Below are 25,808 nucleotides of genomic sequence, written 5' to 3'. Positions count from 1 at the left end.
AAGGACTCGTGTCTCAACAACCAATACCAGGTTAATCACAAACGCTCCATACAGGATCATATCTGATTTCAAGTTCCGTTCACAATCATGCTATTTCAGCATATCCAAGGCCTATCAGTGGTCACGTGTGCTAGTATTTAAAAGAAATGTAAGGTAATCACAACATTACGTCCTAGAAAAATAATTATAAAGCATGACTCGCATGGTTCATTGTAATTGGGAGGATTCACATAGGCTTAAATTCCGCATCATAGCATTTTCCCATAATTTACACATACACAGACACAAATAAAACGTTAACACTGAAAGTACATAATTTTATGACTTCTTAAAATAAATTTATTATTACGTAATTTTTCCACAAGCACCAAATATATAGTACAGCATACTTGTACAATCCCATAACAATCCAATAATAATCCCATAACAATCCCATACTTATAACAACCCCATAACACCATTTGTTCGTGGTCGCTATACTGCTACACAAAATCATGGAAAAAAATCAAAATCCTGTATTTTCAACACAATATAAAATATAACATTTCAATTTAAATTTTCTATTTTTACATTATCTAACATTAAAATCAACAAGAGCAATTTGTTTATATACATTTTGACTTGCAGTGAAGATTCATCTTCAACCAACTTTATAAATTTGAAGTTGAAATTTATTTATTTTCAAATGTTTTTAAACTTCAGTCAAGTATTTTTCCAGACTTATATCTGACTCAATTTATCCCAAACAGAGCGTATACCTTTTCTTGACAAATTGTTGAAAGGTTCTGCTATTCGATACATTTTCTATAATATCCTACAAAACCTAAAACGAGCGAACCTTAGAGACTTTGACAGGAGTTGGATACTCTTTTTCAATTTGTCTCCCAAATTTTTTTGAAACACCCCCTAAACGAGTTTTGCCCTACCAGCAAATTTAGCCCCTTAACAAGGTAATTTGATATAGAATTTACCCCCTAATGAGTTTTTGGCTAGTAAAAATTTAAAAAAAAAACATACCCTTTTTGAACTAGTAATTACCAAAAATTTAAAAAAGTACCCTAAACAAGTTGTTCAATTTCAGAAAAATACCCTTATTCTTGAAAATCAGTGTTTTTTAGACCCTAAATGCGTCACGCGTGTAACTTGCCATGCCTAAAAACACATGCGTACAGCCCATTTATGTGAGAGGCCCCTCCTGGGTTTGTCTGGCCTGGATCTGTCGCGATTCCGTTTGCACTTACTACATAACCCAAGTATTTCAATTCTGTTTGACCAAATGTACATTTCAGTAATTTTAAGCCAGCTTAATGAAATCTATCACCAAATTGCCTAAGATGACTCAAGTGCTCGGTCAATGAGCGACTAAAATGATGGCGTCATCTCCGTAGCATAAAAGGAACTTCTAATTTTTCAAAATTTCTTGCATAGCCCTTTGAAATGTAACAGGGGCATTATGCAAGCCAAATGGCATTCTTTGAAACTCAAAAAGGCGATCTTGTTTAACAAACGCTATAAGTGGCTAGCGCTTGCTTCTAAGGGATGAAATCAAAGCTCGACCGGCGGTCGACCGGCGGTTCCGTCCGGTTGGAGCCGGTTTATATTGTTCTAAACGATGGAACGCGGTTCAGCCGCCGGCGGTCGAGTTTTGATTTTATCCTAAGCCTATCATGCCAATATCCGGAGACAAGGTCCAGAATTGAGAAATGCGTGGGTTTGATAACTCCTAAATTATCTGGTGCATCATTTATATTAGGCAAAGGCACATTGTCACGGGCACATAAACTATTTAATTTCCCGCAGTCAGTCGTAATAAAGTACCATTTTTACACCTGTTGCCCTTGGACCACCTTATCCAAGGTGATCAGTATTAAGGTTCACTTTTAAAAGAATAATTCAAGATCTCTTCAGGTTTACTTGAATATTTAATTTCTAATCTATGCACGTCGTATTTAGACATTTATAATTCCTCGGAAATTTCTTCTGGTTTTAAATCAGCAGATGATGCCACGAACTTGATCATAGAAACTTATTTAAAATATAGTTCAATCAATACCATGATCCTATAAATTCCAAAACAAGATTCAGCGAGAGCCAACACCCTAGAACTGCACCGTATTTTAAGTGCTGAATGGTTTTATATCAAACCAACATAATGGTTGACTTGAACAACAACATTAGCAACCAAAACGGCAACAACCAAATTCCCTCCGGCTTGCGTGGGCAAATATTTACTGGAAGGAAATTCTCATGACTAGGCCGTAATATTTATTTGTGCCAATATAATAGTCTTTAACAGATTTAACTATTTACATTTATCTCCACAAAGCCTCTATATTAAACACAGTTACAATTACTATTTTATTATAAAGTTTTTATGCTTGAACAATATCAACATCCTGAACGTTTACGTGGCAAAGTGGACAAGTTGTTTGGGCATTGACGTATGGAGAATTGAGGACACAATCTTCGCACCATACTGGACGTGCACGGCACGATTCAAGATCGTAGCCATGGGTGGGTGGTGCGCTGTAGCAAGCCAAACACATTTGTGCAGGTCTAGCAGTGGTGGCTGCAGTTTGGACTTTTGCGAGCATAGCCTTTGTTTGATCCTCAGCGTCGACACCAAAAGCAAACACCATAGCACCAAATCTCTTCTTGAAAGGTGGCTTTGTTCCCGTGTACACAAAGGCACCAAAGGGAGCCCCCATCCAACGAAAAACTTCCTGTCGGCCATCAGATAGAACGCGAGTCATAATGTAAACTCTCCCGCTTGGGATAGTAGCATAATTTTCAAAGCCCATATCCAGAAGAGGGGCAATTGTGGTCTCATTGCAGGTTTCAATGGGTGGAAAGGCCCCATTCGTAGGTAGAAATTCACCGCGACCAACTTGTAAACGCGAAACACCTTCGAGTGCAGGATTTCCGAGTACGCGGAAGCCACTTCTAACAGACAAATAGCATGACGCCGTTTGCTTTTCACGTTCAGTGTATTTAAAACCTCCTTGGCGGACAGCGGCGAGCATCTTCCCAAAGACGTCGACGTATTTATTATCGTGGTGCATGCACGTCATAATAGCGTCGTCGATAACGCCCGCATCAATATCCAATTTCTTCAAAACGGCGTTTGAAAACCCTTTATTGTTGGCACAAAAGCGATACGATTGTTCAGGATTTGATGGTTTGAAGGCTTCGGATGGAGAAAGAACACGATCTGGAATACCAAGCGCCTTGCGAACTTCTTTGGGAAGGTTGACGGGTTCTCCTTTAGATGTAGAGTTGAGTCGAAATTCGGTGGGACGACATATAGATACCGTCTTTCTGCCTTCTGTGTCTTCGTAGTTGGAGCCACCAATGTCGGTTAGACCAATGTAGGTAACGACCTCTAGAGCCTTTTTCATGGCCGTCTTGACAGAGTCGTTGACGTCGTTCAATTTGTCCATTTCGTCATTATTCCAAACCTTTTGGTCAAAGACGATGTACTCACACGCATCGTGCGTAAAATTCCCATTGATCAGAATTCGAACCTTGGGATTCCCAGAGGATGGATCCTTTTCAGAAAAGGACCATACTGTCCCGCTCTTGGAAGCCCAAATGGGGACGGTGGCAAGGCCGATATCAGCAAGTCCCATCTTGTGGGCTTCTGGAAAAACAGACGTCCATGGAGGAATCTCTTTCAGTGGAATGCGTTTCCCGTCGTCCAATTCAACCACGCGTCCATCACGGTCGGCCCATGCAATGAAGTCAGCATCTGTGTTGATTATGGAGGGGATTTCAATGCCTTGGAAGCGGAAACCCGTCGTGTCAATTAGATTTGCATGTCCGTTGATGTCCGATGCAGCCATTGTTGTAGTTTTGTTTTATGGGCGATTAAAGACTGTGATTATAATAAAATAATAAAATAAGATAATTTTATATAAAAATACGAAGATTATAAAATACATTTATATTAGAATACACCATATGAGACCGTACATTACGAATCAGCCGTAAGTCGGCCTGATCATTTTGTTTTATTTCGTGTTTAGAAAATATATATCAAAAGCTTTAAAACTTCAAACGATACCCAGAAGCGGGGTTATGGTTTGTTGAACTCTGCTCCTTTAAGGGATCTGGAATGAGCGTTTTGGGCGTTTCGACAGTATTTTTGTGCGACATGAGAGCACCTCAGACGTATCGAATTGCATTCTGAATACGAAGCATGTCTTTCTGATATCAAATAATTTTCATTTTTTTGAAATTCACGATATAATACAAATTTTATGACAAATTATTAAAATTTGATATTTTTCAAATTTTGATATAACAGTCCTCGAAGCAAATTTTATAAATCTAATGATATATTCTTAAAGTGTATGTATAGCTGGGAGGAAAAGCCGACGATCAATTGAAAATGTTGACCTTTCATATTGAAGATATGGATTTTTTTCCCAAAAAGACCTAATTTTTTTGGGTGTTTTGGGAAAAAAATCCATATCTTGAATACAAAAGGTCAAAATTTTCAATTGATCGTCGGCTTTTCATCCCACCCATACATACACTTCAAGTATAAATCATCAGATTTATAAAGTTTACTTCGAGTACTGTTAAATATCAAAAATATCAATTTTTAATGATTTACCATAAAATGTGTATTACGTTGCGAATTTCAAAAAATCAAAATTATTTTGATATCAGAAGGACATTCTTCGTATTCAGAATGCAATTCGATATGTCTGATGTGCTCTAATGTCCCACAATAAATACTGTCCAAACGTTCATACCCCTTCCCTTAACAAAATGGTACCTTTTTTTCGGTTCCCCAATGCTTTGTAACCCACCACTTGAACAAGATTTAGCCAAAGCAAACAAAGACCAGAGCTATTTAAGGATTCTATAGAAATAGGTAGAAGACCAGTATCCTCTTCAGCAATAGGATTATTGATTGGTTTAAACGGTGTTTGACTCGCGCTATCAAATGAGAAACATATCGCACCAAATTGAGGTACCTAAGAATACGACCTTCACGCACATTTTACACTGTAACTCAGAATACAATTTGAGAATGTCGACTTTACGGCTCATTCGTAGTGTACCGCCTTATGTTGATTTGAAGAAATGTTTTGGTGTGGAGAAGCCCAATTCCATTTGGCTCTGTACAAAATATGCCACTTGTTTTACTTCTGTTTTTCTTTTGAACCTCTATAGCGTTTAATTTCACTTTCGAATTCATTGGTTGTTTTCATTGTTCATTTTCAAGTTTTGACAAGTTTTTCACTATCGATAATCTCCATGATCGCAAAGGCAAAACCTTAATAGATACTGAGTGAATGATTTTACCGAGTTTTGAGAAATGCTTTTCCAAACTTTCTTTATCAACTGTATAGGCATGATAGGTGGTGCCCCGCATAAAATTGTTTGCATCTTTTAAAGTTTACTTGTTGAGCAGTAGACTGAATTTGTCGTTATTTGCACAACACTTATTTTGTTTCCACAACATACCTTTATCTTCACATGAATAAGTAGGTACCGGTGTAGGGTGGGTGTAGGTACAGGTGTACGTGTAGGCGTGGCGCAATCTCCACGTCGTCACCGCCGTTGCGTCAGTCGTGAAATCAACTGGTAGCGTGTCTACGGAGTCACTCTGGTATCTGAAACAGAATATGTAAGCTAAGTGTATTATACCCTGAGTGCTGCTGCCAACACTGTCACATGTCGACCCAGTACAATTCGACAGTTAAAGCAAAAAACGAAACTACAATGCAAAACTATTTCATTTAATGTTAAATCAACTGGAACGGTAGATTTGTCTTTTATTACTGCCCTGCTGAAACACAAACTACGTGTAATACAGTTGTTTTGTAAATCAACATAATATACTTTATATACTATACTAAATTTCTCGTTACGTTTTTTTCGTAGCCCAAACTTGATTAAAGGGGGGGGGGGGGTAGTGTTGACGATAGCTTGCGTACGTAATTGCATAAAATCCAATTTCCCAATGTAACTTTTTTCATAAACTTCTTCCGTTTTCATATCTCTGTTGTGTCTATATTTACTTGTTTGCTTGTGTAAACAATTTTTAACACTTCAGGTTTAAACAACTTTGTAACGCCACGCCATGCAACTTTTGACGACCCAAGCAAAGATGTAACATAATCAATAGAATAGAATGCCTTACATATATCAGGCGTTTGTGGATCTTTGAGTCTCTCGTTTCAAGTTTGATGCTATGATTAAGTTTCTTCTTCCGTACATGGGAAACGTGTTCTTTTGTCTGTGTCATTGTTTTTTGTGTTGTTTGTGTTCGTTTTGTTTTGTCCTTTTTGGGGTTAAAAAATTTATATCATAAAATCAGCCATCTTTTATATTGTATTATTTGTTAATAAATCATAGACAGTAACACTATGGCTGTCGAAAGACAAAAAAAGTTTCTTCTACAATGACCAATTTTTATATCTGATATTTTGTCCGTTTTAAAACCCAATTCACCACGATGCAAATCTTCAAATAGATCATGCATTGCCTGTATCCCTTCTTTATGAAATAAACCCTCCAACACGACTTCTTTACATGATATTTAAATGCTAAAGTACTATCTGTATTTGCAGTATTTTCTCGCGCATTTCACATGTAAGTTAAGTGCTATGCAAAAGTATATCGAAACCAATACATCGGATGTTGTATGTGTAACAAATCTCCGTTTCGGAAAATAAGTCTAATCTATTAAATGCCTTTGTGTACTTGGCCCCATTACTAGCTTTATATATATAATGACTAAAATAACGCTCATTTAACAGATCAATGATAAATTAATTAAAAAATTACCTGCTTTATGACACACAAAATCTTGTCGCAATTAATGTCCTTTTTCTCTCATTTGACTGCTTCTGTCATACACGTACGTACACACTATACGGAATATTATGTACATATAGCACTATGTGATTGAGTGTTGTTTCCGCTCCAAAGAATATACCACACACCCATGGACCCAGTACAAAAGATAGTCATTTTGACATGTTCCAAGTTCAAGGTAAGGGACCGTTCACAAACACTTGTAAGGGGGGCTGATGCAAAAAAATTCATCGAAAATTTTTCGGGCCCCCTTTACAGACCTCAAAATTTCAGGCCCCCCCACCTTTTGACATGAAAATTAAGCATATAATTTTTTCAGCCCCCCCCCTTTAGGAGGGTCAAAAATTTCAGGGCCCTTTTTGCATCAGCCCCCCCAACAAGTGTTTGTGAACGGTCCCTAAAGTTCAAAGTGAACTGGTGATTTGTACGGTACCATTCCTTTACAGGGCTTATTTTCTTATTATTAAGTTGGGGAAAAGAGAAACTATACAGATGACTCAAACGAAAAATATGTTCTTTCTCAAAAATTCTATTGTATTTTTCTTGAACCGATCTAGTCAAAATATGGATATGGCGTACGGTATCAGATTGATATTGTGCTTGCATGATTAAGTAATCGCAATACGCTATATCTGCATGATCATGATGATACTATTTGAACATGTTGAACAAGATAAATTTCAATGCTTTTACGCACTGCAAGCAATTAATCGATTTGCTCTGTTTTATTGCTAAAACGATCGGTATTTTTTAACTAGCCTCATTAATTTTGTTTAGGTAAATTACGATCTTATTATTAAGACCAAGGCCAAGAACACCAAGTTCACTATAAAGGATACGCAACAAAACGCACAGTGTGTACATGGTGTACGCCCGGGGGTGTACGTCAACAAAAATGAAATCTTAAACAGTGTACTTTGGTTATCAAACCACTAACATAGAGCACTCGGTCTGTGGATATATCTGTCTTTACTCAGGGGAGTGAGTTGGCAGAAACAATTCCAAGACCTGAATCGGTCTGGGGGTAGGCAGCCAAACCAAGATCAGTAGTTCAAGACTTTACACATAGAGAGTCACTAGAGAATAGTTCAAGTCAACACATGCATGCACCGTAATGTCTACCCCGAATTCATTGCTGCAAATTATTTTTGAATTTCAAACTTTGTCTGAATGGTCGGCGAATGGTAGAGATTTGTCATTTCTGTCTGTTGGTAAGGGTATGTAAGTGGTTGTGTAAGCCTACCCATAATGCAATGTGAAGTGGTTGTATACCCATAATGCAATTTGTAAAGTTGCTCCAATCGGGTTGTAACTCGGGGATAATGATCCCCGACACTTCGGGAGTATACCCATAATGCAGTGTAAGCCTACCCATAATGCAATGTGAAGTGGTTGTTTACCCATAATGCAATTTGTAAAGTCGCTCCAATCTGGTTGTAACTCGGGGATAATGATCGCCGACACTCCGTGAGTATGAAACCGCAAAGGTCATCTAAGGTCAAAGGTCAGGTCAAATTTAAAGTTGCTCCGCTCGGGCTGTAACTCGGGGAAAATAATCCCTACCAAACTGTAAAGGTCATCCGAGGTCAAAGGTCAGATCAAATTTGAAGCTACTCCAATCGGGTTGTAACTCGGGGATAATAATGATCCCCGACACTTCGGGAGTATACCCATAATGCAGTGTAAGCCTACCCATAATGCAATGTGAAGTGGTTGTTTACCCATAATGCAATTTGTAAAGTCGCTCCAATCGGGTTGTAACTCGGGGATAATGATCGCCGACACTCCGGGAGTATAAAACCGCAAAGGTCATCTAAGGTCAAAGGTCAGGTCAAATTTAAAGTTGCTCCGCTCGGGCTGTAACTCGGGGAAAATAATCCGACAAACTGCAAAGGTCATCCGAGGTCGAAGGTCATGTCAAATTTGAAGTTGTTCCGATCGGCCTTTAACTCGGGGGAAATGATCCCTGACACTTGGGGAAATCTCAAAGGTCATCCGAGGTCAAAGGTCAGGTCAAATTAAAAGCTGCTTCGATTGGGCTGTAACTTGCGGGAAATAATCCCTGACTCTCGGGGAGTAGAAACCCGCAAAGATCATCCCAGGTCAAAGGTCAGGTCAAATTTAAAGTTGCTCCGATCAACAAACCTCATCACCAGGGAACAGTTTGGAACATTTTGCAGGAGTCGTGTCAAAGGTCAAGGGTCCACCTCCCCCAACTTAATTTATGGTCTATCAGTAGACGTCACCACGATGTGGCTCTAGTAATTATATAGGCCCTATAAATGCGCTTTTATAATGCGCACGTGACATTGTTGTTGCTATTGTACACGTCAATATCACGTCTAATCAGTCAGCCAGGCTGGTCAGCAGGTCATGCAGCAAGTATTCGGTTTCTAACCCATGCATACAACGTTGCGTGGTCGAGGTCCCGAAAATACAGCGTAAATTTCTCCCCAAAATATAAAAAAATAATTTGTTTTTATGAAAAATATTACACCAAATTAATGATTGGTTGTAAAATAATGGCTTAAAATATATTCTGGAAGGTCGAACTTTACCTCGAAAAATTTCACATAATTCGCCGCAAATTTTGGTCAAGAAATATCTTTTTTTTTTATCACATTATAATTATGTAATGATCATTCTAATGGGCAGCGCCATAACCAGACCATATGAGCGCTCATATGGAGGCACGGTGAAGTTGGCTCGAGATTAGAGATTAGACATTCGTTATTACGTTGAATATTACACTTTTAATCGTTTTTCTGCATCGATCAAGGGTACTGGAGTCATTAGAGACCGTTTTTGGACTTTCAAAAAATTTTGGACCAAAACTTTTTGAACTTCGTTATTTGGGCGAATTTTGACCTAAAACCCACCTTAATGTATGCGGTCAAGTGTTCTCGAGTATTTTTACACCATTTACCAACTACCACACAGCCTACACAAGCTTACACACATCAGAATAGGAATGCCAAAATCACTTCAAAATTATTACAGTTAGGGTAAACGTAGTGGCGTAGCGACGGAGGGCATAGGGCACGTGCCCTGGGCGCCACCAATTTAGCATTGATTCTGTGCCCCCTCAAAGCGATGAAAGTCATACATTTTGTGCTTCGGGCGCATTTCAGTACAAATAGTCGCTTGAAAGATTAATTGAAGACCGAAATTCAACTTCATTATGAGTAAGACCAAATTTAATTAGTGGTATTTGTGCAAAATTTCGGGCACTCCGCGCGCAATTGTTTCAAGAATTGGGGGTGGTGGTGGGGGTGGGGGAGGTGCGCCATTATGTATCCTTGCCCCGGGCGCCACAGCCCCTAGCTACGCCACTGCACTGGGTAAACGAGATTGTTTTGTCATGTTTGCAAAAACTGAATTTAGAAACTATTTGTCATGCAACGGATCATAGGGTCCTGTCGACGGAAACTCTAGTAAAATAAATACGCCGAATCGAAAGTTAAACTTGTAAAAAATTCAAAAACATTTGCATTGGAACTGGGAAAGCTAACCGTTTTTCCAATTAAATGTGTAGTGATCACTCATGCGTATTACACTCATGCGTTTTCCATTGCAAGCTGTATATGGCACAATATGGCGGCAATCAGCAGTGTTAGGGCCGCTACAGACTTTTAAGTGGATGTAGAATATTGGATGTAATCATGCCTTCCTTCGTTATTTAAAATCATTTTATTTCCAGTAATGCTTTACTTCTAACGAAATTTTGAAGACGTAAAATCGATAATAATTATATTCCCACCAGACATTCTATACAACATACTTATTACTATCGATATTACGTCATTGTACATTTTGTTCGAAAGAAGTTAATCATATACTGGAAATCAGTAGAATGGGAAAATATACTACGCCCAGAAAGCCTTACACTTGGAAAAAAAACTAAACCATATTTTTAATAGATACACTCCGGGGATACACTATCTAGTCCTGTACATTATGACACCCCATTGAATCTAATGTGACACCCAGAAGCAAAGTTATACACGCCTAATCGCGAGCATGCGACGACAATGTACATCTATTATGAACAATACAGGGGCGTAGCAAGAGCCCCGGGGGCCCATGGACAAGAATCAGTGCGGGGCCCTTTTAGCATGGCCGGATTTTCCATTGGGCCAGAGTCCCCCCCCCCCCCGAATTGCCCTGTGCATGTTCTTCTTAGCCCGATAACAGCATGTTTGGATCACTGCCATTGCAAAATTTTGAGTGCTTCGCGCATATCATACTAGCCAATCACATAGTAAAATTCACCTTCATTTTGGGCTAAAACGGTCTGAAATTAAAAATTTATTTCGCGCGCAAATGTCCTAGTAAGATAGGAACAAAATGTGCTTTATCGTCCTCTAATTTGCAATGCTTCTGCCACCACTGTCGATCTTATAGTAGGGCCCCAATTTGTAAACCAAACTTGGCCTCTTGAGTGCACACACCTTCCTCACGGTGAGTTTGGGGCCTCCAAATTTTGGCATGGCCCGGGTAAATTCGGCCCTGCTTTTTAGCATCTCCTTTAAATCATCGCTTATTTCATTTTCTTTTTTGCTTGGGGCCCCTGAACCCTCGGGGCCCATGGACTTCGTCCACCCTGTCCCCCCGCTTGCTACGCGCCTGGAACAATAACGGTGGCCACACAAGATATTGATGGGATCGAAAGAACTCAAACAAAAGGAACTAAAGAAAACTGAAACAAATGAACTGAAAAATAAAATAAAAGTTGTGAAAAGTACAGAGCAGAAAAAATGAAATAAAATGTGTTGTCCCTTTATTGTTGGAATCTTTTTTGCCTTGTATAGGCCAGGATGTCACTTTTAAGACCTTAGTCCAATCAAATGCTTGTAACTTTACTTCTGGAGGTCACATTGGATTCAATGGGGTGTCATAATGTGCAGGACTCGATAGTGCGTCTATTAAAAATTCTATTACCCCCACGACCCATTATTCAAAATCCCGCATTGTGATTTGTTGAAACGCGTCACGGGACAGACCATTAATTAGCGATAAAGTGTCAAGGGCAACGAACTTTATGTTCTTCTATCATCACAGCGCACAGCAGAGCGCACAGCACACCTGCTTATGTAGGGGAGAATGGAATGTCAGGGGTGTGTTATTGTATACATGTGCATACCTGCTTATAGGGGAGAATGGAATGTTAGGTTGTGTTATTGGAATGTGCATACGCTTTGGCTACGCGTATGCGCTCCACCTTGAGGTAAACAACTTGAAATATTTGGGCAAAAAATTGATATTTTCTCTTTAAATCACACTATTTTGTGGTAATAGAATAGAAATAAAGGGTGCAGCATTATCCTTTATACGCAAATAATGTGGCCTCGGCAATAAAAACGGTTAAATAATTGGTTCGGCTGGGCCTCACCCATTATTTACGTTTTTACTGCCTCGGACACATTATTTTCGTGTAAAGGATCATGCATTACCCTTTATTTCTTAAATAAAACCCAAATATGGTTTAGTTCAGTCAAAATTAAGATTTTTTTTCCAAGTGTATTAAAGGATACTTTCTGGGCGCAGTATATTAAATAATGAAGAAATGTTACATCGAATATTCTACATCCACACAAAAAGTCTTTAGCGACCCTTAGGCTCTATTGATTTATTATTATGAAAACACGTTTTTTAAATGTTTATATTTAATATACACGTCGCGTCATTGCATTTAAATTAACACATGGTGATATAGCCTACTTTATACTGCATAAATAGCATATCAGAGTATCAGAGTCCATCCAGCCTGCTGTAGGCCTACTATAAACCTGGGTCGCGCTTCCATCCGTTCAGTATAATTATCAATAGTACTGCCAAAAATCATAGCTTCCTTCCTTTGGCCAGGCCAAAATATCTTGCCCCTTGCCCAAACCCTTAGGCTCTCCTGACTGGCCAAACTTGAACGCTCCCTCCCCCTTTGTGGCAGCACATGCACGATTTTGGGGAACACAATTTAAAACCCTATTAAAATTGTCCTAGGCCTATCATAATAGGGCCTAGGAAATTTTGCATTTGAACGTGTTCCAAAAGTTTTCCTACCGTTTTTAGGGCGTAGAAACATCTGTGCCCCCCCTTTCGACCTGCCAAAAATGCTCGCCCCCTCCCCTTTTGGTGTGCCAAAAATCTTAGCCCCCCCCGTAATTTGCACCATCCTGCCAGTGCAAGCTACCATGTGACAAAACATTTCCTTTTCATTGTGGCCACAGCTGCATGACAACAATAATCATTATTCTACAATGGTACATTTAATATGGGGGAGGGCAAATTAGTTTTGCACCTAATACGAGGGGGTTAAAAACGTCTTAGGTGACAGCTGCATGACAATATGGGTCGCGCTTCCATCCGTTCAGTATAATTATCAATAGTACTGCCAAAAATCATAGCTTCCCTCCTTTGGCCAGGCCAAAATATCTTGCCCCCTTGCCCAAACCCTTAGGCTCTCCTGACTGGCCAAACTTGAACGCTCCCTCCCCCTTTGTGGCAGCACATGCAAGATTTTGGGGAACACAATTTAAAACCCTATTAAAATTGTCCTATCATAATAGGGCCTAGGAAATTTTGCATATTAGGGTACCTGCAGGTAATATGGGACCATTAAGGACGTTTAGCTTATGTGCATAAAAACTATAGAAAATATGCCCAAAAGAGATTGTTATGATGAACAACCTGTCCTTTAAGATTAATAAAACAGGCAATGTTATCTTGTTTTTATGTTTGTTTGGACGCTATGACGTCAAAATGACGTCATCGTCAAGTGTCCCATATTACCTGCATGTGCAGGTAATATGGGACACTGTGTTATCTCTATGGTGAAAATCAAAATGTTCAGAAAATCACTCTTTTGTTCTAAAAACATTTTTGTTACATGATTTTGAATGTTAAATGCAAATTTCAACAAGAAAATTCAATTTTCTAAATAGTTTTGCTTTTCGCATTGACAATGCACACAATTTCCTATGTGTCCCATATTACCTGCACTCATTCAGTTGAAAATCAGAGAAAATAATCATTTATAAAAGGAAAGTGCCACTTTTCAGTGGAATTTTACCTGCTGATAAGCTTAACCCATCACCTAAAGATCATAAAAAGTGACAAATGCACCCTCAGTACCAGAGTATTTGGATACACAATCATAAAATGTGGCGTCATTGATTTTATATCAGGCCAAAAAAACAACGTAAATTTTTGGGCAATTTCACTCTTTTTGGCATTGATTTCCAAGAGTTTGATACACAGACTCCAAAACTGCATTTCTAGAAGCACAATTGATGTCTCTAAACACTTAACAAATCAACTTAAAGTGTGTACCTTCTCTAAGCTACTTTTTGTTAAAATGAAAACAGGTGTCCCATATTACCTGCTGTCCCATATTACCTGCACCTACCCTATTTGAACGTGTTCCAAAAGTTTTCCTACCGTTTTTAGGGCGTAGAAACATCTGTGCCCCCCCTTCGACCTGCCAAAAATGCTCGCCCCCCTTTTGGTGTGCCAAAAATCTTAGCCCCCCCGTAATTTGCACCATCCCTCAACATGCAGTGCAAGCTACCATGTGACAAAACATTTCCTTTTCATTGTGGCCACAGCTGCATGACAACATTATTCTACAATGGTATACATTTAATATGGGGAGGGCAAATTAGTTTTGCACCTAATACGAGGGGGTTAAAAACGTCTTAGGTGCATTAAAAGGGGGTAAACATTTTAGGTTAACGAAGGAGGTTTAAATTTATTAACATGAAAAATATATTTTCCAGCCCCCGCCAAAGTATTTCTGAACACTCCCTAATATGTAATCATTGCATTAAAATTAATTCTGAAACCTGCTAAGCGCATACATGGTGCATGAACTTGAACTCAACAACACCATACACACTGTGGCAGACCCAATATATGGCACAGAAATAAGTCACAAGCTTTGTAGGCCTATATATGAATTCGAAGCATATACTTACCTATAAACTGACCAGACTTGTAGCTGCTTGTACGAGTAATGGAGTAATTTGGAGTCTTTTTTTTCAAACAGCAAGCCTAGCCCTATACACAGAGTAAAAGCTAGTAAAACCAATCCTTCTTGTTTTGGTCCCGGTTTTGGCCCGGGTTTTGGTTTTATACTTCCGGGTATATTTACTCAATTTCCGCGCAAATAACGTATCAAGCCACGGTTAAAACATAGTCCACCGATTTTGATGGAATAAATTCACAATTTCACCCAAGTATCGACCCAGAACCATGTTATTTCGTGTTTAATATTATGAAGAAGAAACGAACTTGAAGAGGAAGAAACTTGAAGAAAAGAAAAAGAAAAGAAAGAAAACAGAACCAGATTTCCCGGGTTTTATTTGCGTTGGTTTTATTAGTCCAGTTTTCCTACGAAAAAAGAGGCTAAAATTACTAAATCACTGTATCAATCCAATTATAACTCCTAATGACAACACGGGTTGATAAACGAACTGACCAAGAACAATGAAAAATCAAATCACACCACAGAACAACCACGTATACCACCCCTATATCAAAAACCAGTACAGGAAAACAAGATGAATAGCGCCACCTTACAAGACATCATGCGACTACGTTAACATCAACTCTAGAATGTATATGCCGATATTACTTTGCGTTACAAAGAAGATTCTTACCTGTGACTATGAGGCGGATGACCTAATTCGGGTCAAGGTTGCAATCAGCTGATACGACCATAACAATACAAACCAGCTAGACCGGCCGAGCAACAAAGTTATCAGTACGATCGGTCGAATTTTAGCTTCCGCGTACACGGATTCATTTTAATTTTCATAATATTGTTTAAGACATCAAAATGTCTACCATAAGGAAGCTAATCTCATCGCCATCTACAACTGCATTTCTTCGAAATCGCGTATGTGGTGGTGTAAATTCTACTCGGCGTTCGACAGCAGCTGTCAATGCACTGCAGAGTAGGCAATACACACCACCAAGACATATCACAAAATTTAATGAACAGCCTGTTTTGACCAAGAAACCAAAAGCAAGCCGATTTCTTCCATATGAGCCCCACACCAATGCAGTCCCACTGCGGATGTGCATCCAGCATGACGACGACAAAATGCTTGAAATTATGTGGCGTAATGACGAAACGCAAATGTATGCCTATCCGTGGCTGCGAGATAATTGTATGTGTGCATCTTGTTTTAATCAAGCGGTTAGATCTCGTATAGTAAGCTTCCGCAGTCTTGATGTGGAAAGTTCTCCTCATGATGCACGGGTGTCGGAAGATGGCGAAACATTATGCTTAACATGGCCGGATGGACATGTTAGTGAATTTTCCAGTCAGTGGTTGAGAGAATACAGATTCGAACAGTCCACAAATGATCCTGTCACCTATCCCAAAATGAGGTACTGGGGAAGCGAGATTGAAGATAGCCTCAGCGTCTTTGAGTTGGAAGACATTTTGCAGAGTGATGAGGCACTCTATGAAATGCTGATGGAGTTGAAGACATCTGGATTGTGCTGCATCAAGGGAGGAGGCACTGAAGAAGGGCAGGTGAAAAAGATTGCAGATCGAATCGCCTTTCTTCACATAACATATTTTGGGTGAGTTTGAGTCATGCAAGTATAAGTCAGTGTTGGAGAATTAGAGGAAATTTAATAGAATTTAGAGTGTGATCGGAATCCGTCCCTCACGTGAGGGACAGACATCAATAGATTAATTGCTGTGTTTAATTAACCCTTGTTAAAATGTATTCCTTTAAGTTAGGTTAATATATAACCCTTCAACCAATAGTTATTTCATGCATGAAAATGTTGCCACATGTGCATCAATTATTTCGCTATACAAAATTTTCACGTGTGAGGGACGGAAATCAATAGAATAAGCAATCACCACCTAAGTTACATATTCAAGTTTTCTATTGAAACTTACACACATGTTTAATCAATATATACTTTTCATGAAAGAGTAATGTTCCATCCCTCCAAAAATTAAGAAATTTGACTCAGTTTGTTTTCAAGGCGCCTATGAAGCGGGTCCAAAGTTTATGTGAGGGACGGACATTTTCTATGTGAGGGACGGACAAAATGTTACAAAATTTCAAATTTGGCAAGATTTCTCCAAATCCACACCTAATGATATCCTTGACATCTAAATGAAATGCAGTTGTCAAAATAATTCAAGTTCAGTGGAAATATCATATGATTATACCCGCTAAATACTTGTGTGAGGGACGGACAGCTTGTCTGTGAGGGACGGACATATGATGGCCTAAATATATTATTCAGTGTGTATTTCACTTTTAATTTCAAATTACACAGAAGTTTTACTTCATGCTGTTTGTTTTCAATATCCAATTGTAGTTTTACTGATAAAGAAGCAGTAATTAACAATAATATTAATTTTAATAAGTTGGTGTGAGGGACGGACAGACCCTCTTTTTTAGCAACAGGATCTTCAATTCCAAATGTTTGGGAGCATGACCTTCTGGGATTGGCATGAATTTGTTTTAGACAGACTCTCTGACTGGGTAGAAGAATTGGGTTTAATATTTAGTGGCCAAATATTTTCACTCAACATACATTGGTACCTGTACATGTACATCCAAAATAAGTTGGTGTGAGGGACGGACATGTCAGTCCCTTAATTAGTTAAGAACTAATAACTCTTAGATTTAAAGATTGGTAATTTTAGTTTCTTTATCTCTAGTAAGGTGAGCACTAATATTGATAGATGGGGTGTATGCTATTTTAATTCCTTAGAATATTTGTCAGAGAAACAACTTTTTGGATTTTTATCCGTGAGGGACGGACAAAATTTCTAGCATTCACCTTCCATGACCTCCAACTCTCTTCTGAAAGACATCTAATTAAAAATCTCATTGATATTTCATGTGGCAGGGGTTGCACTATTGATATGTAAACAAAAATATTTTCACTCAACATACATTGGTACCTGTACATCCAAAATAAGTTAGTGTGAGGGACGGACATGTCCGTCCCTCACATTAATTAAGGACTAATAACTCTTAGATTTAAAGATTGGGAATTTTAGTTTCTTTATCTCTAGTTAGGTGAGCACTAATATTGATAGATAGGGTATATGCTAATTTAATTCCTTGAAATGTTTCTCAGAGAAAAAACTTTTTTGGATTTTTATCTGTGAGGGACGGACAAAATTTCTAGAGTTCACCTTCCATGACCCCTCCTATCTTCCGGAAGACATCCAATTAAAAATCTCATTGGTATTTCCTGTAGCAAGGGTTGTACTAATAATCTGTAAACAAAAATTGACAATAGCATATAATCTCTTCCTAAGAGAAGTATTTTCATAAAAATGCAACATAGTGTCCGTCCCTCACGCTACAAATAATGCACGCATAACTTTAGCGGCACGGAAAACACAAAATTTGCGACAAATTTTTTTTTCTTTTAGATTATTAAAATATAATCCTTTCCACCAAATTAAAACCATTTTTTATGGAAATTTGAATAAATCCTATTTTTTCACCAAATGTTACCCAATTTCCGATCACACTCTTTAGTGCAAATCTAAACATAAATTTATTGCCAAATTCACCATTTTTATACGTAGACTGGCCCCCAGTCTCGGTTCGGTTCCATCTCTGGATAATGTAACAATAAATAATTACGTAATGCCTTATGAAAAAAATGCCAACTCCCCCCTTATTTTCTTCAATGCCAAAAACCCATTCCTCTTCATCCACAAATCGACGCCACTAATTACACCCACCACAGTCAACCATGCAGCAATATAGAAATATACTCGTATTATAAGTGAACGCGAAAGTCCATTGAGCGCTGATTCGAGACTGGTCCAATCTGTTAGAGATCTCACTTCCAAATATTCGTTCAACGAAGCACGGTGATTCCGATGTCAATTACGAAAGCCCGCCCCAGTTTCAATTCAAATATGGTAGCACAAAGCTATGCCGCGGGATGTGACGAAGATCGGATGGGACACTTGTCAACAACTGAGAGGTATTGAGCTCAAGTGGCACGCAGCGTCTGATAGACCCATGGTGCAGCGCAATAATAAAAGGCAACCACTCGACTCGGACTTGGGCCTATTGTCCATATTGCGTACATTATCGCGTGCACGGTTTGCAAATGTTTGCACATTATTTAGCTAGGGAAGCCTTTTCAAATATCCCGCGCTGCCAAGCTGCGTTGATTGGTCGGATACAATATCGTTGTTTAGTCGCCACACAAAGCGTTAATGTAGTGAAAACATGGACGTGGTATATAGAAAGATTGCGTGACTCCAAATCCGTAAAAGTGAACTTCCAGCAGTTTGTGGGAGCTGGAAGTCAAATTGCCTACAGACTGGGAGGGTCCGTGTATTGGGTTGATTTTTAATGCTATGTAATCTACATTACCAGTCGTTCTCCACGGACCCGAGGGAGGGTCTATTTTATACGTTGAGGGTACGTATACATTCTTCAATAAAATTGAGATTCATTTCAAATGTGCTCAGTTTTGTTCGGTACACTGTTAATTTCCAATATTAATAATATTACCTCATTTTGAATTGCAATGAAGAGTGTATCAATTGATGAATATAAATGCATCTGTTTTTGGTGTGTTTTTTTATCTCTACCAATATTTTATGCTTATTTGATTTATTGAAAGACATAAATGTACCGGTATGTGAGATCATTAAATATGGTGAATGTTTCCCTCGAGAGGAATATACCAATGATTCATAAAAAAATAGTTTCAAAACACCAATTTAATGGAATAATATTCTAGAAACACAGATAACTTGTGTTAAATTCGCATTGTTTTTGATCACCAAATATGATATCGAGGGTTGAGAGCCAGAAAGCCTTAACTCAAAGGATTCCTTTGTGAGTTACAGCTTTCTGGTTTTCAACCCTCCATATGAGCTGATGTACATACATGTATGAGACATGTAAATCATAAATGTAGCTTCAAATGTTATGTGTTATGAAGTCAGGCAATACCGGTACTTAAAATACAATTTACAATTAATAAAAGCCCCCCCAACCCAAAACCTGATTACATTTTATGAGTTTTAATAGTTACTGGGCTAATGTTATTTGATATAAAATTTGCATTTCAGCATGGTTTTTTTTAAATATTGCTTTTTTTTTAGGTTTAAGGGGTTTTCTTTACTTTCTTTTTTTAGGTATTGTCAGAAAATAATAATACAGCCCAAAAAGTGAAATGACAAAATAGTTAGGCCTATACATATGAGGTATGGTAATGCAACACAGCAACAGTTGTTACATTATCAGGTTTTTATTTGCTTTTGACCTTTGGAATTACATATATGAGGTGTTTCCTGCCCAATGACATCATGTAAAGTGGTGTGATTCTTTTATCTACATTGTATCCCTGACATGATATGCAAATAGTTCAGCTGTCATTGGCCTACGGAGTGCTATGAAATCAAATAAATAAAACAATCTGGAAGCACAGATATTGGAACACTGTGCTAGAAGTAACCCAGAGCCTCAAGAAAACTAAGTGACAACACACAAATTTGATATGATGTGTGGTGTTTTTTATGTACTGGAGCATGACTGCTTAGATTAGCATGAAATGTGGACATAATACATCAGTTCATCAGTTCTTATCATGATCTGGTGTTAACTTAAGTGGGACACCATCCAGGGTTATTAAAAAAGGACACTAAACTTGGAAAAAAAGGATACTAAACTTGGACAAAAAGGACACTAAACTTGGGAACTGACAAGCATCTAGATCAATGACATAGAACAAAAATGTCCTATGTCATTGATCTAGATGCTTACACCACATATGTTGTTTGGAATCTTTGCACCCTAGGTAGAGAGACTTTTAAATATTATGGTATATTTTACCATACTAGTAATAGTATTGTATCATACATGTACTAGTTTGAACTGGATGTACATTTGTAATGTGTACATGTTTATAACAGAATCACTTGAAATTTCAGAACATACACATATGTCTACATTTTGCATACAATGCATGGCTGTATTATTTCTTGGTACATGTACATCATCTGTGATTGCTCTGGACATATGTGTGTTGCAGACTTACCAAAACAGGAATGGGGTATAAATGTTATACAGTAGCCCCCCTCCCCCATACTTCTGGTCAGATCATACTTCTGGTCAGAAAAAATGAGTAGTGTTGCAGAAATACAATCCCAATGCAATTGAACTTTATCATACCATTTTATTTTTGTATACCAGGCCAACATCTCATGTGAAGGCGCTTTACAACGCTCCCAATGTTGCATACACAAGCAAGTCTTTTCCAATGCATACTGATCTAGCCTTTATGGGACGCCCTCCTGGGGTAAGTATGTTAGATCATGAGGTAGTATGTCTCCATGGTTAGATACATGTTTAAATCCCAGAGTTATAGCTTGCTCTTACAATATCTAATGTATACATAAGATTAAATAATGTACAAAACCTGGAACAAGTCGCTAGACATGGTTTTTTAAAGTTATAGGCCTTTAAACATAACAAAAAAAAAAAAAAAATTGGAATTCTAAATTTCATGGTATTTGACTGTGGGACTAAGTGGACTTTTGAATTCTTGAAAGTACTGATTTAAAAGAGGTTTATTTAATATAAATAACAGTTGAACTATGATCATCTCTATTCAATCCTGTGTAAGGTAGGAAACTAATTGGCCCATTACTCAGAATAACAATTTGGCAAAAATATCAAGGTATCATGTACAAAATTTGATCATATCTTGGAAAGTATTTTTTTTAAAACATGTGCATATTTATAAATTTGTCTCCTGCTCTCAGGCTCAAATGATCCATTGCATCCAACAAGCTAAAGATGATGGAGGAGAAAACTGGTTCACAGATGGATTCAAAGTTGCACTTGACCTCAAGAAGGTCGACCGAAGCATATGATCTGCTCTGCAATGTTCCTATGGAATTCAAAGACATGGGTTCTTATTATTATGGGAAATTCTACCAAAGAGCATCTCACCCAGTTATTAGGTAAATGTACAGTAAAGAATGCTTGTAACTCAGTTTTATGTTTTGCTTGTTGTTTGTTTGTTTATTTGTTTATTGTTTACATGTGAATATTCATTCTTAAATTCCTGGTGGTGAGTTTCACCACCTCACCAGTACCATACCATTATCTAGGGTGATGCTATTGAAGTCAATTATACCCATATTTACTATAGTGAAAACTTTTTTAAATTACATATTTTCCAATTACTTTCCAAGTATTTTATGCATTATGATGACATGTACTTTGAAGTTTCACAATTAATTTTACTTATTGGCTCCTTGGTCATCAAGTGAAAGAACAAATCAGTGGACATTCTGGAATGTACATGTAGTTGATATACGTGTGGGCTAATTATACTGGTTCCAAAGTTTTAGTATGGATTGGAGAAAACAATTGAGATTAAGGATCACATCTAATTAGATTTTGTGAATAACACATAGTCTTGAAAATGGATCTGTCTTGTATCACCATTAAAGCAAAAAACTTTGCCAAAATTTAATTTTGTTATTCATTACCCAAAATTTGAAAATAATATTAGTAACATGTCAGGAAGGGGTTCTGTCATTTTAAACAGATATAGTGAATGAAACACCACTGGCTACTGTGGCCGTGTATTAAACATGGAGTTCTTTTTTTGGGATTTAATGTGTGAATTAAGACATTATGTCAGAAATTACTCTGTTGGCATAGCCTACAAATACAATCAGTTAGGAAATGTAAATATAGCAAAAAATGAGGTTTAAAATAAATCATCTAATTTCATATTATAAGATGATACATTTATAGCTTTTGAAAAAGATACCAAAAGTCATTTCAGTGAGACATGATTTAAATTTAACAAATTTTTTCTTATTTTAATATTCCAGCTTAGATGGTATGGGCCACCCGTATCACATCTATCTTAGCGATCATGGCAGAGACCCCATGCTTAGGGTACCTCCAGAAAAGGTCCTGGATATCTACAGAGCACTCAAGAAATTCAGTTATATTTATCATCATCCTAGGAATGTGTTTGAATATAAGCTTCAAGAAGGTTGGTATCAAATCATTAAAACTGTCAATCAATCGATTAATTGATTGATCAATCAAGTACAGATTATGCACCATGCTTCATTTCACATCATACAAATAGAACACCGCACACATAGTAGTACAGCTATGACCAAGTTGGATTTGATTGTTTTTGTGAGACCAACATTTTCATGTTCAGCCTATTTTACCCTCACTCCTTTATTTATTAGTTCATATTACCCTTGACCTCAGTATATGACATTTAAGTTTAAGTTTAATAACACCACCAATATTGGGGAATGGATATGGGGAACTAAAGGCTTAAACCTATAATTTTAACCCATCAAATCTGAGTGTGAGTGTAAGTGTAAGTGTAGTGTAATACATGAAGGTTCACATAGTGCAGATATGACCCATGTCTGATTGCTGTAGTTGGACTTGAACCGTTCATAAGAGACCAACTTTTAATCAATAGACTTATAATTGTATTTTTACAAGTTGACCTCGAATGACCCTTGACCTCAACATCACAACCTATACATGGCAGTGCAGCTATGAGCAAAGTTCAGTTACAATATGATTTGAACTATTCATTGAGATTGAAATTTTTACCAAAAGTTTTCTTATGACACACACCTACATGTATACACATTCTGATACATGTCTCATGCTGCCATAAGATCTCTCCTTTGGATGACATAAAAACAGCTACAACATGAAACATGACAAAAACAAGAAAAATGAAATATTTTGAAACTGCATTTATAAAAGCAATTTCAATAAATTTCTAATAGATCATGCTAATGGAATGCTTTCTTTTTTAAACTCTGAACAGGTGACATCATGACATTTGACAACAGAAGAGTTATCCATGGTCGAGCAGCATTCAAAGTGACCAGCATCAGCGCCCGCCATCTTGAAACTGGCTACCTAGAGTGGGATGACATGGACTCTCGTATAAGAGTGCTGAGGGAAGATTTGGCTGCCAATTATAGAAAGAAAACAGAAGCTGATGATGAAAAAGAAACATCATAATCATATGGCTTGAAGGTGATATTCAAAGCTTTAGCTAAGGTGAACATCATGGCTGGTATTCCACAAATTTGGCTAACTTTAGTTTTGCAAGAGTATTGATCATGTGTAGTTAATTTCAAACTATTTATGCAAGATTGAAGCGCACAGTGCAGATTGTAGAAGCTGATTATGTCGGTGTGCACAACTCAGACATTCCAGGATGTTTCTCGTAAATTGCCAATGGCTGTATGCACAAGAATTAAAAACATATCAGAACTTATTTGCCAACAATATTGTTTTTACAAGGTATCAAGGGATACATGTACCTTGATGTATTTTAAATAGAACTGTTGTTCACTGTTGTAGTTTATCGTCAAAATTGACCATTGCCAGATCAACTTGTTCACTCTATCTGTGTTCGGAACTGTGATTAAAATGATCACACCACAAGGTCAGTGGGTAATGGTTGCTAACAGCCGTGAAAACAAAGCATAAACCAGTTACTAAGGGATGATGTATTCACTATGACAATGAATTTAGACATACAGGGTGCCTTAAAATATTAGTACCAGTGCATGCCATAACCTTTTACAAAATTAGTACCGTAAATGAAATTCTTAGGTTGACTGGCACATGAATGGGTACTAATCATTTTGGGGCCACCCTGTATGAGGTAGCGAATCCAGTTGTACAGTTGTACAATGTTTATCTTGTAATATTTTTGTCATACTTACATTTGTAAATATTGCACATGTAAAATAAAAAGAAATTCCACCACTTGGAATAAAACTTGGATTAAATACTCCGCATTTATCATGTGTAGTAACTATATAATGTTATCGCACACTAAAATCTGTGGCTTCTTTAAACATTAGTTGTTGATGCAAACTGATTTGCACCTACAATCATGTGCTTAAAAATCGTTGGGACAGATGATGTTTGAAAGATCAAATTCCTGTGAATTGAACCTGATGCTGACAATACATGATAGGTTTCATAGGTCATGTTATGTATTTGTTTACTCCTCCCCCCCCCCGAAACAATGTTGGAGCACAGATTGAGCTCAACCACTTTCCACTATTTTTCAGCATTCAACATTGAATAAGGGGAGCGGGATGTGTGAAATAAACAAACTGTCCTAGTATTGATAACGTGAATTTGCATATATCTTTATATTAAAAAAAAAGTATTGACAAGTTTATAAAACCGTGTATATAAATATATGGCAAATGTAAAATCTATTCATAGCTGATAGAATGATCAAAATCGAACAACACGTTTAGGAGATATGGTCATATTTATGATATTAATGTTGTACTTCAACATTGAATAAGGGGAGTGGGGCATGGGGATGCGTGAAATAAACAAACTGTCCCAAGCTTTTAACGTGCGTGATTGTAAAGGTGTATATAAAATTTATTCAATAGATGAAATTCTCATTAAACATTATTGCCATTTAATCAGAGTGTATTTACAGAGCTACATATGATCTGGACCTCTTGGGAGATCAGTACTTTTTGTATTGAAAGAGCTTACCAGAATAAAAATTGAATGAATGAATGAATGAATGAATGAGTGATAACATTTCAGCTGTTCTTGAAACAAAATCAGAAGAATCTTGGTATATCCAGCAAACACAAAAATATTTTTAAAGCGTTATAAATGTTTTGCACTTCTTGGTTTTTGTCAAAAAGTTTTGGTCAAAAAATATAAATGTTGGGTTATATAAAAGTCATGAAAAGTATTTAAAAACATTTTATATGAAAAATACAATAATACTTTACAAATGTTTATATTGTAAATTATTTTTTAACAACACTTAAATAACATTATGTTAGAATGTCTGGCAGCAAGTTTTCAAAAATGTTTTGGAATGTTATTAAAAGGTTTTATACCCTTTATAATTATAATCTGACATGACATTTAAACGTTTTTGTTTGC

The 25,808-nt window shown here is 37.4% G+C and overlaps 1 protein-coding gene and 1 pseudogene across 2 annotated transcripts; one reads left to right on the top strand and one right to left on the bottom strand.

Moving 5' to 3' along the window:
• Positions 1-313: 313 nt before the first annotated feature.
• On the bottom strand, positions 314-14,974 carry LOC140147968 (uncharacterized). Of its 2 annotated transcripts, none has more exons than XM_072169786.1 (3): positions 14,808-14,974; positions 5,479-5,627; positions 314-3,874 (listed from the first exon to the last, which is right to left on the bottom strand). In XM_072169786.1, the coding sequence occupies exon 3, from the start codon at positions 3,840-3,842 to the stop codon at positions 2,373-2,375; it is 1,470 nt and encodes a 489-aa protein (XP_072025887.1). In that variant the 5' UTR covers positions 3,843-3,874; positions 5,479-5,627; positions 14,808-14,974; the 3' UTR covers positions 314-2,372. The 2 variants fall into 2 exon arrangements, with proteins under 2 accessions (XP_072025887.1, XP_072025895.1); XM_072169794.1 differs by lacking the exon at positions 14,808-14,974 and adding an exon at positions 6,805-6,954.
• Positions 14,975-15,536: 562 nt separating this feature from the next.
• LOC140147983 (gamma-butyrobetaine dioxygenase-like) lies at positions 15,537-24,667 on the top strand (annotated as a pseudogene).
• The last annotated feature ends 1,141 nt before the right edge of the window (positions 24,668-25,808 follow it).

This window comes from Amphiura filiformis, chromosome 1, assembly GCF_039555335.1.
Source record: "Amphiura filiformis chromosome 1, Afil_fr2py, whole genome shotgun sequence".
NCBI lineage: Eukaryota > Metazoa > Echinodermata > Ophiuroidea > Amphilepidida > Amphiuridae > Amphiura > Amphiura filiformis.
The sequence above is the reverse complement of the archived record's forward strand: the minus strand, read 5'-3'. Positions and strand labels throughout refer to the sequence as shown.